This window comes from Gobio gobio (assembly GCF_949357685.1).
Source record: "Gobio gobio genome assembly, chromosome: 13".
Lineage (NCBI taxonomy): Eukaryota > Metazoa > Chordata > Actinopteri > Cypriniformes > Gobionidae > Gobio > Gobio gobio.
Genome location: NC_137106.1, coordinates 21,517,636 through 21,532,608, shown reverse-complemented (window position 1 = coordinate 21,532,608; position 14,973 = coordinate 21,517,636). Strand labels below are relative to the sequence as shown.

Here is a 14,973-nt window from a genome sequence, read left to right as displayed (position 1 = left end):
GCAATAGGATAGCGCTACAACCAACCAGAGCAACGAAGAAGGTGAAGCGGAGCTAGTTGATAGATTAAACTTTCGCCCTATACGGTCAGCAAAACTCCGAACACGTCTTCCTTTTTTTAAGAATGACTTCAGCGCCATTCTTTGTTCTTTTCTCAAAGAAAAGCTGAACTCCAAGTCTTCCAGAGTCGCGGCCAAAGCCGCTTCAAAAGGCCGCTGTTCGCCAGCTTCTTTGTTTACAAGTAGCACGCTGAACCGCAGCAACTTTGCCATCATTATGTTAAGCCCGCCCACCGACTCTACACACGATGTGATTGGCCTGACTAGAGTTTGGTTTTTCCAGCTTGCAAGCCAACGGAGAGTTGCTAGACACCCTGGCTGCAAATTAGATTTGCTGCCGCTAGGGTGTGTCTAGATTTCTAGGCTAGCAGAAATGAACACTAGAGGCAGTAAAATGGAAAAAACTTTGATTCTTTTTCACACAAATTATGATTATTGTAATAGTAAACTTGTTCGATAGCTCACCTGGTACAGCAATGCACTTGTTATGTGGAGCCCTCAGGTATGAGTCCTGTGAAAGTCAATATAAAAGAGCTCAAAGAATTGTAATCAAGCAACAATGTTTTTGGTTTTGTGGAGTAAATGTTATAGATTTTATTTTGAAGTAAAAGATAAAATAGACTCTTGAGGTAAGATGACCCAGCCATATTTGGCACAGAAGGCCCCAAGTGGCATGTTTTTACTGGTGTTATTGTTTTTAAACGTAATACTTATTGTAATTAACGGGGCGATGATTTAATATTTTCATGAATTAGATGTACATTTCAGGCATCTTCACTTTCATTAAAACCTATAGGTTAAGTGAGTGAATTGTATTATGAATTCTTTTTTTTAATTTGTATTATTATGACATATCTTCAATTAAAATATGGGCAATTAAATAAGTAAATATTGTTAGCTTGTAGATAAATCATAAAACATTTACCTTTTAGATGATTATCTTTTAATGGGATTCAGATTATTCTGTTATCAGTTATTCAATTATTCTACTTAATTGTCCAAATAAAATTTTAAGTAGAATATTTTTAGTTTTTTACATGAATGACTGTTTAAAATATATATAAATAGTAATAAGAATTATATCAAAAGTAATTTATACATTCTGTACCAGTTTATGGGTTATTATATGAAATTAGGCCTATATATATTCTACAAAGTGTGCCATCAACAGCAAAGCTGGTGTTATTTATATTAGATCAGATTTGATTAGACAAGAATTATAAAAAAAACCCAGTGTATTTTATTTTGTACAAGTTGTTAGCACAACGAACTACCAAATTACTAATTCCGTGAATTTTAATGCATACTGTTAATACGACGACATTCTGGAACTGTTGTCTCCGCCGCTTTCCAGATTTCTGTGCACAGACTCTGAATGACGCTGAAGAGCGAAGGGGAAAACACGGGAGAGGATTCGCAGAATCGGTAGATCTTTAGCGGAGGGAAAACAGAACACTTTTAGCGTGGATGGGTAGCGACCATAGACTGCAAGAGGGGCACCTCAGCTGATGAGGAGAGGGGCAGTGGCAAGCCACCGGGCCACCCCCTGTGCACGGCCCTGGGGACCAGGGTAATGCTAACTTCCAGGTTGGCCTATACACCACTAAATATAGCTCTGTCCCAATCCTTCGAAGGGTGCATTCGAAAAAAAGATTTCGTCACAGCGGCGTGACGAAGGCTGTCCCAATTTGAAGGCTCCTTCAAATGCAGCATTTGTTTCCTGTGTAATTACGGATATGACAGCTGGATCCTTCGCGGCCTGGCCTACCCCAGAATTTATTGTGTGCCAGTGACAATGGGTTTCAACTTGCTCGAATATCTATTGATACGAATGTACAAATAAAAAACCTTTAAATCGGTTCAAATGTTGACATACTAAGATGCGATTTATATATCATTTATATTCTTGATTATATAGCAAAATGGACCATGGTGAACATATTTAGACAGTTTGTGAACCCTGTTTTGTTTTCAGGCATTTGAATATAACTTTCAAAGAAGTCCAGTACAAACGGTACTGCCACTTATCAACAGTAGCTTTCACAGTTGCTAGGCAACAAGAACAATCCTCCGTAGGCTAGACCATGCCATTTACCAACGCTCGTTCTGACCTTCGTGGGCTTTGAAGTCTGCGTCCTTTGAAGGATGCAGCCTCTGAATTGGGAAGCAGCTTATAACACTTCAGATTCATCTATTTTAAATAAAACCGAACGTGTTTTTAGTGCCACTCACTGGACATTTAACTTTGAAGTAATTTGAATTAATATAATATTACTGAGGTGCAAATTACTATTGGTCACACTTTGCATGTATGCATGTATTTTTCTTAAACCTGAATATTACACTGTGACAATTTATTTATTTGTTTATTTATTTATTTAACATTTATTAAAAAAAATTCAACCTGACTTTTACACTATTATCATGATTTTCATTATTAAAGCTCTGCCCCGTTATGACCACCTTTTGCAATGTGGGCAGTTAGCAGATAAACGTAACTGCCCCTTTACTGCCCCTCACAATTGGTCAGCATAGTGTTCATGTTGGCTTTGACCTCAATATGACATCCATCAACATGATCCTCCATATCCCACTGTCACAAGCTGCAGGCTGCCTGGTTCTGATTGGTCAGAGCAGAGTCAGAGAAAGGGAGAATCATGTCTGCTCAGCCCCATGAATCAAAAAGACACAGGGACTCTGACAGCTTTGTTGTTGTTGTTGTTTAGATAAATGTGAGATACATTTTTCTGATGACCTACTGGAATGTTGTTTTTCTGACAGCTGATGGCATATGAAGGCATATGAAGTGTGGCGTAATCAATCAATAATTATTTATTATTTATTTTTGTTATATGTGAAGAATATTATTTATGTGAAAATATAAATAATATAACAGTATTTATATGTGGAAAAACTTCTGTCTGCCTAGTCAATGTCATGTGTTGGGCTTCCATGAAAATTAATTGATGTTTATGAATTGATATTTGAAAAATATTACTTCAAAATGACGATTAAGATGCCACTGACCCAAATACAATTGTTTACGTTTTGAACTATGAATTAGTATTTAATTAGTATTAGACATTATGAAACATGAAAAATCATTCACAACTAGCATTACATACTAGAGCTCAAAATGATGAATCAAGCAAAACAAGACCAAGAATGAAGTGAATTATGATTTCACACTGAATTTAAGCAGAGACTATTGTTTACCAAATGTGCATATGCCATTCCTCTTTCTTTTATTTGCTTAATCAGTATGAATTAGTGCAATGTAGCTGAAATAGACAGTGAATAAACAGCCAAGGTCATAAAACAGTGATGTTTCACTGCAGATGTGCGCCATGGGCCCAGAACCGGAGGCGTAAACCGGCTGAGAGGCAGGTCACGCATTGATAACTTTCAGCTGAGACGGGATATTAGATGCTCCATATTTCTCCAGCTCAGGCTCTGTGAAAGTACTCACTTCATTGTAATTAACCAGAGGAGAAGAGTGGCTGTGAACGGCCCTTGATGTAATTCATTTGACCTCATAAAAAAGATGTGAGTGTGAGGGCAGAACATCGGGATGAATAAATCTACATTCGTAACACGTCTGACATCTAAGATTTGTCAGTCTCTGGCTTTGAGTCACGCGAAGTTTGCTAATCAAAGTTTAGAAGACGGTTTCATCCTGGTTTGATCTGCTTGATGAATTCGAGTGGTTGCAGATTAGCTAAAATGTGGCTTTTGTGGTTCAAGTGAGCGCTGAAGAATCTAGATACAGTGACGGAGAGTGATGGGGTGGAATCTGTTAGCAGTGGGGTTACCTTTTAATGATTATGTTGCATCATATGCACATTGATTTGAGAGATACAACTAATTAGAAAGGCATCAAAGTTTCCCATTATACTATCCCAAACTTTCCCATAAATCTGGCGTGGAGGATTGCAGTAGTGTGTGTGTATATATATATATATGTGACCAACTGACAAAACCAGTCATAAGGGTCATCAATTTATACATTATCTGAAAGCTGAATAAATAAACTTTCCATTGATGCATGTTTGTTAGGATAGTTACATACAACTATTTGAATATCTGGAATCTGAGGGTGCAAAAAACGCCTTTAAAACGCCTTGTCCAAATGAAGTCCTAGCAATGCATATAACTACTAATAATACATTTTTATATATATTTACAGAAATACAAAAATACAAAATAATCTTCATGGAGCATGATCTTTACTTAATATCCTAATGATTTTTGGCATAAAAGAAAAATCGATAATTTTGACCCATACAATGGCTACTGGTTTTGTGGTCCAGGCTCACAACTAGTGAGTTTGACCAAACAATTTTAATCCATTTTTTTTTCCTCTTTTCTTTTTTGAAGAACCTTGCAGAGAGGGTTTTAGTTTGCTGTTTTTTATTTTCAACTTTTTGATGCCGAGGAGGACCCCCAAAATATGATGATCCCCTTGCAACTCTTCCCTACCTAAAGTATAAAGTTTTATATATTCATGTAGCTACACTGTGTGAGGAAAAAAAGTGATATTATAGAAACAACATTTAGGTTTATAAAAATGTGTTTTATATAATCATATTTAAGCTGTCATATTTGTTTTTAATTGAATTTTGACATTTCGCTGAAGCCAAACCAAATTGTTACATTTTATTATATAAAAATATAATTAGGCTATAAAAATATTTTTATAAATTCCCCTTGATGTTTTTTTTTCTCTAGTAGATGTATTTTCAATTCATTTTGAATTAAAGTTAATTCATTTTGTCTCTATCTCTATAAACGGACCCTAATAACTCTCTGATAATCTCAAAATTCATTCCTACAAACCACTGGTTCTGTAACAAATTTCGGTAACACTTTAATATGGGGAACACATATTCAATATTAACTACGACTTTTGCCTCAATAAGCTCCTAATTTACTGCTTATTAATAGTTAGTAAGGCAGTTGTATCGTTTAAGTGTTGGTATTTGGTAGAATTAAAGGGTGTAGAATATAGTCATGCAGAATAAACCATTAATATGTGCTTTATAAGTATTAATAAACAGCCAATATGCAAGCTAATAAGTTAAAAATGAGAATTGTTCCCCATACTAAAGTGTTACCTAAATTTCTACCAAAACAACATTTCTACCAGCCATTTTCACACACAAAACCCATTATATTTCAGTAAATAAGCTAGATTACCTTGTCCAATTGAATGTGCCACATGCTATTCACACACACACTTATAATCTACACATCAGCTTCAACATTCTATGATGTCCTTTGCCGGAAATTACCTTTAAACAGTTGTGCCATTTAGCGTCTGTCCAATTTGTTAAAAAAAAAATTATACGGTGTAGATAATCACAGTTATTGATACCGTTGGAGTAGTTTTAGCCCGCCGATATATCGGGCTGATATTATTTGTATATATTTATATATTTTTTTCCCTGCATTATTTACAGACAGGCGTCCACAGGAAGCTTTTACCGTCTTCAGACTGTCTTGCTCTCCCTCCCTTGCGTATATTAATCAAAATCAATTGAGAATTGACACGATGGTAAAAGGTCGAAAGACTGAAGTTTCATGTGGAGCATTGGGAGATTTTTTCCTGAATTACCGCTGGTGTTGGTCTACAAGAGATTAAGTTAAGTGCACCGACACTCTAAAAAATGCTGGGTTAAAAATAACCCAAGTTGGGTTTAAAATGGACTAAAGCATCAATTGGTTTGTTTTAAGCAAACATTTAACCCAACCGCTGGGTCAAAACAACCCAATTGCTGGGTTAGTTCATATTCAACCCAACTTGGGTTATTTTTAACCCAGCATTTTTTAGAGTGTAACCATTAAATGACTAGGTTGTAAATCGTTTTAAAATGAAGCATAGTACAGTCAGTGTGCACTTTATTATGCTGCTTGCTTGTTGATACTGTATGCAATAGTGTAATTATTTTATTTATGCTTAAATATTTATTTTCAGAATCTATTTTCACCACTGAACTCTTTTTTTTCTTGTTCTACCTCACCTGTTTTTACTATTTGTTAAATATAGTTTTTTTTAGTTCAATAAATGTTCCTTTTTTAAATTGTAAATTTTAAATTATCACCATGATCATTGTGTCATTTTTATGTTGTAAATTGAGGGAGCAAAAGCAGTATCGGCTCCAAATATCGGCTCAAGAAAATCGGCAGCCCGTATCGGTCATCGGCTAAGGCTGATGAAAAAGAAACGGTATCGGCATCGGCACTAAAAAATCCATATCGTTCGATCGCTACGTTGGAGTATCTGTACCAGTTCCTTCAGAACTTTGTGATTGGCTGGAAAAGGCTTGTAACATTTGATGCATGAAACATGTCTTATATGTGTCATTATACAGAGCGAGTCAATTTTGGAAATTTGTAGTTTTGCACTTAAAGTATGAGACTGCTTTGTAGGCAACGCTCTGTGTAGTAATTGTGTTGTAAATGAAGCTCTCTGCTGGAAAAGAGGAATTGTTTTATCTGGATCATGACTAATGTGGGTGGCTGTAAACAAAGATAGAAGAAATTTAAATGTTCTTAGGGAAGAATATAGCATCTATTTCTGAGTGGCAGAAAGTGTGTGTGTCTAAACGGTGGAGCCCGGAGGAGAGAGAGGGAAGAGGAGAGAGTAAGAGTGTGTCTGGATCGTCACTGTGTCACGTGACTGTCAGGTTTCCTTGGAGACAGCAGCAGTGTTGTGCATTGAGATGCTCCTTCGGTTGAGCACAGAACAGGACAGGCAGCTGGACTGAGCGGTCACCGCTTGCGTCTCGCCACTTGACAGACGGCCACTCTTTGCCTTACGGGACGGGAGGTGGGTGAGTAATTGCATAGAACAGAAGAGCTTTATTATTAAAGAAAAGGAGACTTTTGTATTTTTAACTTGCAGTTATAGTAAATGTCTAGCATGATTTTCTTGCCATGTGTTGGATCACTTTGCTCGATGTTGGTAACTATTTTATTGAAGGTCTCAGAAGGATGTTCCAAATGCAATACGGTGTTCCACGAGCCGTGTGGCATGACGCTAGCAGCCTCGAGGAACATTTAACATTAGGACGTCTCAGTAATACAAATGCACCGACCCTCCGATCGACTGAACTAAGAAACGACATCCTTCTTTCATTTGAAGAGATTGTATTTTGGATTGCAGTGAACAAATGCCTCCAATATGAGCAGGGCTCCCACAGTCATGGAAAGTCTGGAAATATCAAGGATTTTAAAATTGTGGTTTACAGGCTCTGAAAAAGAAAAAGAAATCCTAAAAAGTCAGGGAAAAGTTCTGGAAATTTCTTCAGTGGTTGTGTGTGTTTTAACACCCTTTTTTTTTAAAATCCCTATCAATATGTCGCAAATGACCTTGTGGACATATTTAGGAAAAATCCTAAATATTTATCAGTCAAGAGGTAAAAAATAGGAACAATAAACATAAGAGGCTAGGGACTGATATAAGGAAGGGACGTTTCAGAAGGTCTGTTCTTGTATGTACAAAAATCAAAAACGTAACCATTTTATGAAGTGATTTTCATGATTTAAAAAAAAAAAGGTAAGAATGAAGGTCCCACCACCCCTAAACCTAACTGTCATTGGGATATAAGCAGATCTTACTTAAAGTGTAAAAATGTATGCAAAATAGCCACAAATTCGCAAAAGCATGAATTGCAATGAGAGTGTACCGACAAAACAGTTTACAATGTCAATATTTTGAAACCTCTTAGAATTAACCTTGTGAAATGAAACGAAATGATCTGTCATGTGTGCGGGCATCGAGTCCAGATGGATTTCGTGGCACTGTTTACTCACACAAATTACCTTGCGCAATGTCACCCCCACCCCTGTTTCTCCCAACCTTCTCGGATTTCTTCAGCTTTAATTAGAATTCCTCTAAACCCTTTTGTCATCTTGTTAACTTAATTAAGTTTGGGCAAATAGCATTAAATTAAAACGTGTGCGTCTGGAAGGCGATTATGAGGAGGAAGTTTAATGTGCACTTCAAAAATAACATCACTTCTTAGAGCGGTTTGATGCCCCCTTGTGCGTTTGGAGAGCTTAGAGCGGCATAGGTTTGTGGCCATGCTTGACTCAAACTCTATAATTTTGCAGTCAGCTGAGGCCAGTGGCCAACAACATGAACGATACCGTTCTCATTTCCTCCGGGACGCCCACGCCTTCAAAAAGGTAAGCGTTCCATACAGGCTTCTGTCTGCATGCTGATTGTGTGTGTGTTTTTCAGGCTCCTCCACTTAAGCCTGTTATGTAAAATGGCTTGTTTTGAAATTATGTTGCGCGCGGATGAGTAGAAGATTGTAGCATCTTTCTCTGGGTGGACTATTTTCCATGTTTCGCTGCAGAATTAGGTTGAATGTTTGCTTTTCAAAGCCAGATGACTAAAAGCATTGAATCGAGAAATTGGCCTGCTGTCTCCGAAACCCTCTGCGCTTCCTGGGCTGGGCTGCAGCCCAAAGGTGATCTGGAAGATAAACTCTGATGGAGCGAGAGCCTTATCTTGTAAATAGAGAGCTGGTCAGAATGGCTTTTTCTGTTTTGTGCTGTTGACACATGCCCAGGGTCCCAAGACAAATGCCTTTGTTTGTAGTCACTTAACACTTGACTTTCTGGCGTTGTGAAGTTTTTTTCTGTTATCATATATTCGCCATCATGTCTTTCCAGATCCGTAGGAATTTTTCAATAGAACAACAAAAAGAGATTTTAGGTCAAATGTTCATGCTGCTCAATTCCATTGAATTAAAGTGAAAGAGGACAGATGCTGTAATGTTCCAAAAAAAAGGGTAAAAAAGTAGTCAATTTTGAGCCATATGAAATCTTTATGTGAGGAATAGACCGAAATTTAAGTGTAGAAAGTTTCAAATAGTAAATCTTCCCAGACATTGTTTACACAAATAGGAAAATTCTGTCATTGTTTTCTCACCCTTGTGTCGTTCCAAAACTGAATGACTGACTTTATTCTGTGAAATGTAATATAAGATATTTTGAGAAGTTTTTCTTTCTTTTATTGTCGTCCATACAATGGAAGTCTAAGGTAACTAAAACTGAATGGTTACTAAATGTATTCAAAGTATTTGGTGTTTTGCAGATAAAAGAAAGCCACACAGGTTTGGAACGACATAACATGACAGTCATCAGCTATCTTAAAGAAGATTTAAAAATAAAGGAAGGTACTTTTATAATTTTTGTTTATACTTTTGACAGACGTTTTTATCTGAAGCGACTCAAGATATATATTTGATCAGTTCATGCATTCCGTGGGAATCAAACCTATGACCTTGGCATTTCTAGTGTCATGTTTTACTTTCTGATAAGCTGATATGATAAGCTTTTATCAGTGTTATTTTAGTATAATTGAGTTTTTATTAATAGAATTAAAATGTATTTATTGAATTCGTTTTTTAAAAATATTTTACATTAAAACTTTCACTTCTAGTTGTTTTTTTTGTAATTTTTTGTCTGAATTTGATTTGTTTTTTAATGTTTTTATATTAATTAATATATAATTATGTTGTTAATTTTATTGTTATCTTAGTATATCAAGTTCAACTAAATGAAAATAGGAAGTGTTTCCTTGACAACTACCTGAAATAAAAGATTTATTTTTTAAGATTTTATTTCAGTTAACGTTTATTGTATTGGTTTTAGTTTTGGTTAACCATAAAAACCCTGTCTTTATTTTGAGTTCCCTTAATTAGGGGGAACAGACCTTTCAAACTCTCATAATTCGCACCCTGGTTTGATAGACTTGTTTGAAAAACACTGTGCAGAAACCCATGGTTTATTGCGCCACATTTTGTATTTTATTATAGTGGTGAGCTCCGGTGCAAACATTTCCATCAGCTGAAAATTCAATCTCAGTCTTTATGATCCACCATTCCCCATTTATTTACAGCCGCTGCCAAAGCAGCCTGTTTCTCACAGGATTTCTTGTGTCGTCTGCCTTCCTTTGAACACATTGGAAGGTAAAGCGTTACGTTTGTTGTCATTGTGTCAGGCCACTGACAGTAAATATCGGGTGAATGCTAAAATACTTATATTACTAACGGACTAATGCGTGTCGTGCTTAAATGGACCAGATGTGACATGTGTCGAATTTGCACAGAGAAGTGTTGGCTTATTGTGTATTCGGCTCTATATATAGCCCAGCGTCGAGGCAGGACCAGTGGACGGGTAAACACTTCACCCTACATAAAGTCCCTTACCGTAATGATCATAGTCAGTTTAAAAGGAGCTGACTCTTCTTGACTCTTTAACCTCAGGCGATCGGAGATGCGACGCATTTAAATGAGGCCTGTGGTTGAGGGAGATTGTACATGTTAGTTTCATCTGCGCTTCCATCAATAACGTGCCACTGTATATGAAATCAAAGACACAGACTGTCAGTCTCTCTGTCTGCTTGAACCTTTCACCCAATATCACAATCGTACGTTACAACACACTGTTTATGCGAGTTGGATGTCAAGTGCTGGTAATGCCTGGGGCGCCAGAAATTTATGCAGAATAATAATTCACTTAATTCTCGTCTCGACTCTTGTTTACTTGAGTCTGTCAAAATGGAGATGTTAGGGACACAAGGAGTGCTCCTTAGCATTCTTATGTAATTATGTTGCGTTCAACCCGCCACAGTTGATTACATTTGTTAGTGTCGTGATGATTTTAGTAGTCGATGCCAATACCTGTGATATTACACAGAAGACTAAAAGCATTCAGTCGAGAAATTGGCTGCTGTCTGTGAACCCTTGGTGCATTTCAGGCTGGGTTACAGCCAAGGTTATCCAGAGGTAGTTTATTTGCACGTGCTATCTGCATTGTTTTAACACCTCATTTACTAAAGGAATTATGTAAATCAGGTAATGCTGCAAATGCATTGACAAAATCTGTAATGAGTGCAATAGGTTAAAGGTCAGTTATAATTGCTTTGTTATATGGAGGATACAGCAGAATATCAGATAGACAGTCAGTCCATTCATCAACAGGTTAAGTTAGATTGTAGTGGTTAGTGAATTATAGTATCGTTAGTATAGAATTTTATGCCAAGATTAAATTGTCACGATTCTACCTGTTGTGGTCACACTATAGGGTCCAATTCTCAACTAACTAGCATTAGTCAACTAACATTAACTAACTATAAAGTACGACTTTAGCCTCAATAAACTCCTAATTATTGCTTATTCATAGTTATTAAGGCAGTTGTTAAGTTTAAGTATTGGGTAAGGGAGGTAGAATATGGTCATGCAGGTTAAGGCATTAATATGTGCTTTATAAGTACTAATAAACACCTAATATCCTAATATGCATGCTAATAAGTAACTAGCTAATAGTGAGAAATGGACCCTAAACTAAAGTGTTACCTCTATTTTGTTTCACAGTAAGTCTCTTATGCTCACCAAAAATATTTAATCAATAATATAGTACAAAAAAAAATATTTTGTGGAATATTACAATTTTAATTTAATTGTTGTTTTCCATAATATATTATATAAAGCTGAATTTTCAGCATCATTACTCCAGTTTTCAGTCACGTGACTTTTCAGAAATCAATCTAATATGCTGATTTGCTGCTCAAGAAACATCATCAATGTTGAAAACAGTTATGTTTCTTAATATTTTTGTGGGGGAAAAATTCTCCAGAAAGTTAATATATTTTTTTTTATTATATAGATATATATATACAAAACAACATAAAAGTCTTTAATGTCAGTTTTGATCAATTTAATATCTTAATCTTACTGACCCCTGACTTTTAATTGGTAGTTGATACTGATGAACCAGAACTTTTAACATCAATAGGGCAACTGTAACATATTCTCAAAAACCTTTTCTCTCTGCATGAGAAAAATAACGCCAGAAGTTTTTCTTTGCACAAAAAATGTCTCAAGAACAAATGCTTAAAATATGTAATGAATGGTATTTCATTAAAGGCTTTTCTGAACTAGTTTGGACTCGTTAGGAATTTCGTGCATTTAAGGATTTTACGATTTCAAAAAATTATATAATTTAAAAATGCATATTATAAAAACCAGCTAAATAATTACTATTGTATAAGATTGAAAATGATTCTTTATTATAAATATCAATTAAGTCTTCATGCTGACCTAGTTTGGCGCTGATCGGGTTAATCTCCTATGAGGAGTATATAAAATTCCAGAGCATGCCTTTTTAAACAACCCATAATAGCTGACTTCCTGTTGGGCTGACGTACAACTTAGAGCACGAAAGTTGCCCGATGAGGTCTATGGGCCCTATTTTAACGATCTGAAACGCAAGTGTCAAAGCGCGAACCGCAAGTAACTTTGTGGGCGGGTCTCGGCGCTGTTGCTATTTTCCCGGCGGGATAAATGGCTCTTGCGCCCGGCGCAAATCTAAAATGGGTTGGTCTGAAGTAGCTTCATTATTCATAGGTGTGGTTTGGGCGTAACGTGAATAAACCAATCCGAGCGTCATCCAACATTCCCTTTAAAAGCAGGTGCGCAAGTTCCATAATGGATTGCTATTATTATGGCGTATTTACCAGGCGCACGCCAGGAGCGGTTCACAGCCGAGGAGACTGATGCGCTTGTAAGAGCAGTGAAAGACAGAGAAGTGAAGTTGTAATGTTGTACATTATGGTAAAGGTGATTTCACAGTCTTTTTTTTTTTCAGTCTTTCAGTTTTTTCAGTTTTTCAGTCGATTTTTTTTCCTGGTTCTTGACGGACAAACCAATTTGTCAGATGTCCTTATATACATATATGTCTTGCCACTATTGGGCAAACAGGTCTTATCCTTAATTATTACAATTAGCCTGAATCATTTGTAAGCTAGATTTATGCCTATTTTTTCACATCTTCGTGGCACACCACAATGATTTCCGTCATCTCATGTGTTAATATTTTTTTAGTGAAACAATTTATGATTTGCAAAAATATCTGTTGCATCTGTGTAGATTACATGAGCAAAGTGTATGCGCGTTGTGCACGCTATACATTATGGTCAAGCATGCGCCCTTAAAATAGCATAATGAACAACGCGCAACGCGCCACTGACTTTAGACTAGGTTTTTTCTGGTCAGTGGCGCAATTGTTTAATGGAACAGCAAAATAGCACCAGGGATTGTTTGCGCCGGAACACGGCTCCTTTTTTGCGCTGAACCGCCCAGGGAGCGCAAGTGCATTCACTAGTTTAGCGACGTGCTTCTGTGGAGGGAAAAGCGCGCTTTGCACGGGTGCAAAATAGGAATGACACATGCGTCGGTGTACAAAGTCAATTGCGCTGGGTGCAAGATAGGGCCCTATATGTGTACCGAGTTTCATATATCATTTTTTTTCTTTGCAAGTAAACTGGTTAAATTTGAGTATGGGTTACCATACTTGACCTTCACATGTCACTTCATGTTATGCTTCATTTTGATCATGTTATGATTTCTCATTTTAAATTCAGTATTAAAATATTTTTTTTATTGTACTATTACTATTAGCACATGTATCGGAGGCCAGCTAGTGAGAGCTGTGTTAAACCTCACTCCCCTGATCTCAAGAGGCGCACTAGCGACTGAAGATATATACTGTGGACTTTAGATTCCTTGTTAGCACACCCGCCTCCCATTTCATCAACCCTTGTTTAAGTCCTGCTTTAAGCGGCACACACATATATTTTTATATCAAAGGGTGGCAAATAGTTTTGAAAGGGGACCTATTGTGCACATTTACAAAGTTTTGATTTTGTTTTTGAGGTCTACTAGAATAGGTTTTCATGCTTGAATATACACATATTTTATTTACATTTTTGCAGCACCTCTCTTCCCAGTCTGTCAGTAACATTGTTTAGTTCCAGCCTCTATGAAGCCCCTCGTTACGAAAAGCACAGTGTGCTCTGATTGGTTAGCTGGTTCAGTGTGTTGTGATTGGTCAGCCACTTCGAGCTTGTTTCGGAAATGTCATGCTCTTACCATAACCACATTAGATATCTTGGACATGCTGATAACTTTTTTTTTGCATATACCTTGGGCGGGAAGTGTTTGAATGAGGAATATTGTGATGTGTACATTCCCATAAGAAAACTCAAGACTGCAATCGAGGCTTTTCAGGGAGTTTAGAAAAACGGTGCCTACTGAAATGGAGAAGAATTGACTTGAGTGGACTTTGTGCTTTATTACTCTGCAGGTCTTTTTCATGCTCAAAGAGCAACAATACACACTAAATAAAGTTGAAAATGTAAAAAATGCCACAACAGCCCTTGATCTCTCTTACTTCTCAAAACATCAACAGCAAGATTCAGTGTGGAACTTTTTTGGCCTTGAACTTCCGTAAGAAGTTTTTCCTTCTCTCTCTATCTCACTCTTTGGGTGTAATTGCATGGCCTTGTAGGGCCATCAAAGCTAGGACAATAAGCACGAGTTTCTCTGCTGACGGTGCACCCTCTCCAGCACACGTTCATTTACCGGGTTGGGCATTCAAGGACAAGTGGCCCTGCGTAGAATTTATCGTCTGCTGGGTCATGGCCAGTCTTGCTGCCAGAACAGAAATATAATTTTCCATTTGCTCTGAATGAGTTTTTAATTTGAAGTTAAGTGAGTATTGACCACCTGCCACTGGATATGAAATCATAGACTCCATCTCTCAGTCAAGCCCTACAGAGAGTGCTGATAGGTTCTCCATGTCCTTTATCGACTCTTGTATTTGAAGGGGTCAGGGTATACTTTTTTTTTTTTTTTTTCTTCAGGTAATTTAGAATGTAAAATATCATTGTTCGGTATTCATGGCTGTTGTCTACCCTCTCTTTGACCCTTGGGGCCCTATTTTAAAAATCTAAGCGCATGGTTTAAAGCGCACGGCACAAGTGCGTGTCCGAATCCCCTTTTGCTAGTTTAACGACAGGTAAAATGGTTGGCGTGCCCGTCGCATGGTCTAAAAGGGTTG

General features: G+C 37.0%; 1 protein-coding gene across 2 annotated transcripts in view; it reads left to right on the top strand.

The window, feature by feature from the left end:
* Nucleotides 1-14,973, top strand: part of dtnbb (dystrobrevin, beta b) — a gene marked incomplete at both ends in the record, with an annotated part of 51,803 nt that overhangs the window by 25,306 nt on the left and 11,524 nt on the right. For both annotated transcript variants that reach the window (XM_079833777.1, XM_079833776.1), the window contains one exon: nt 8,173-8,247. In XM_079833777.1, coding sequence (XP_079689903.1) covers nt 8,173-8,247 — 75 coding nt within the window. The remainder of the gene's footprint in view (nt 1-8,172; nt 8,248-14,973) is intronic.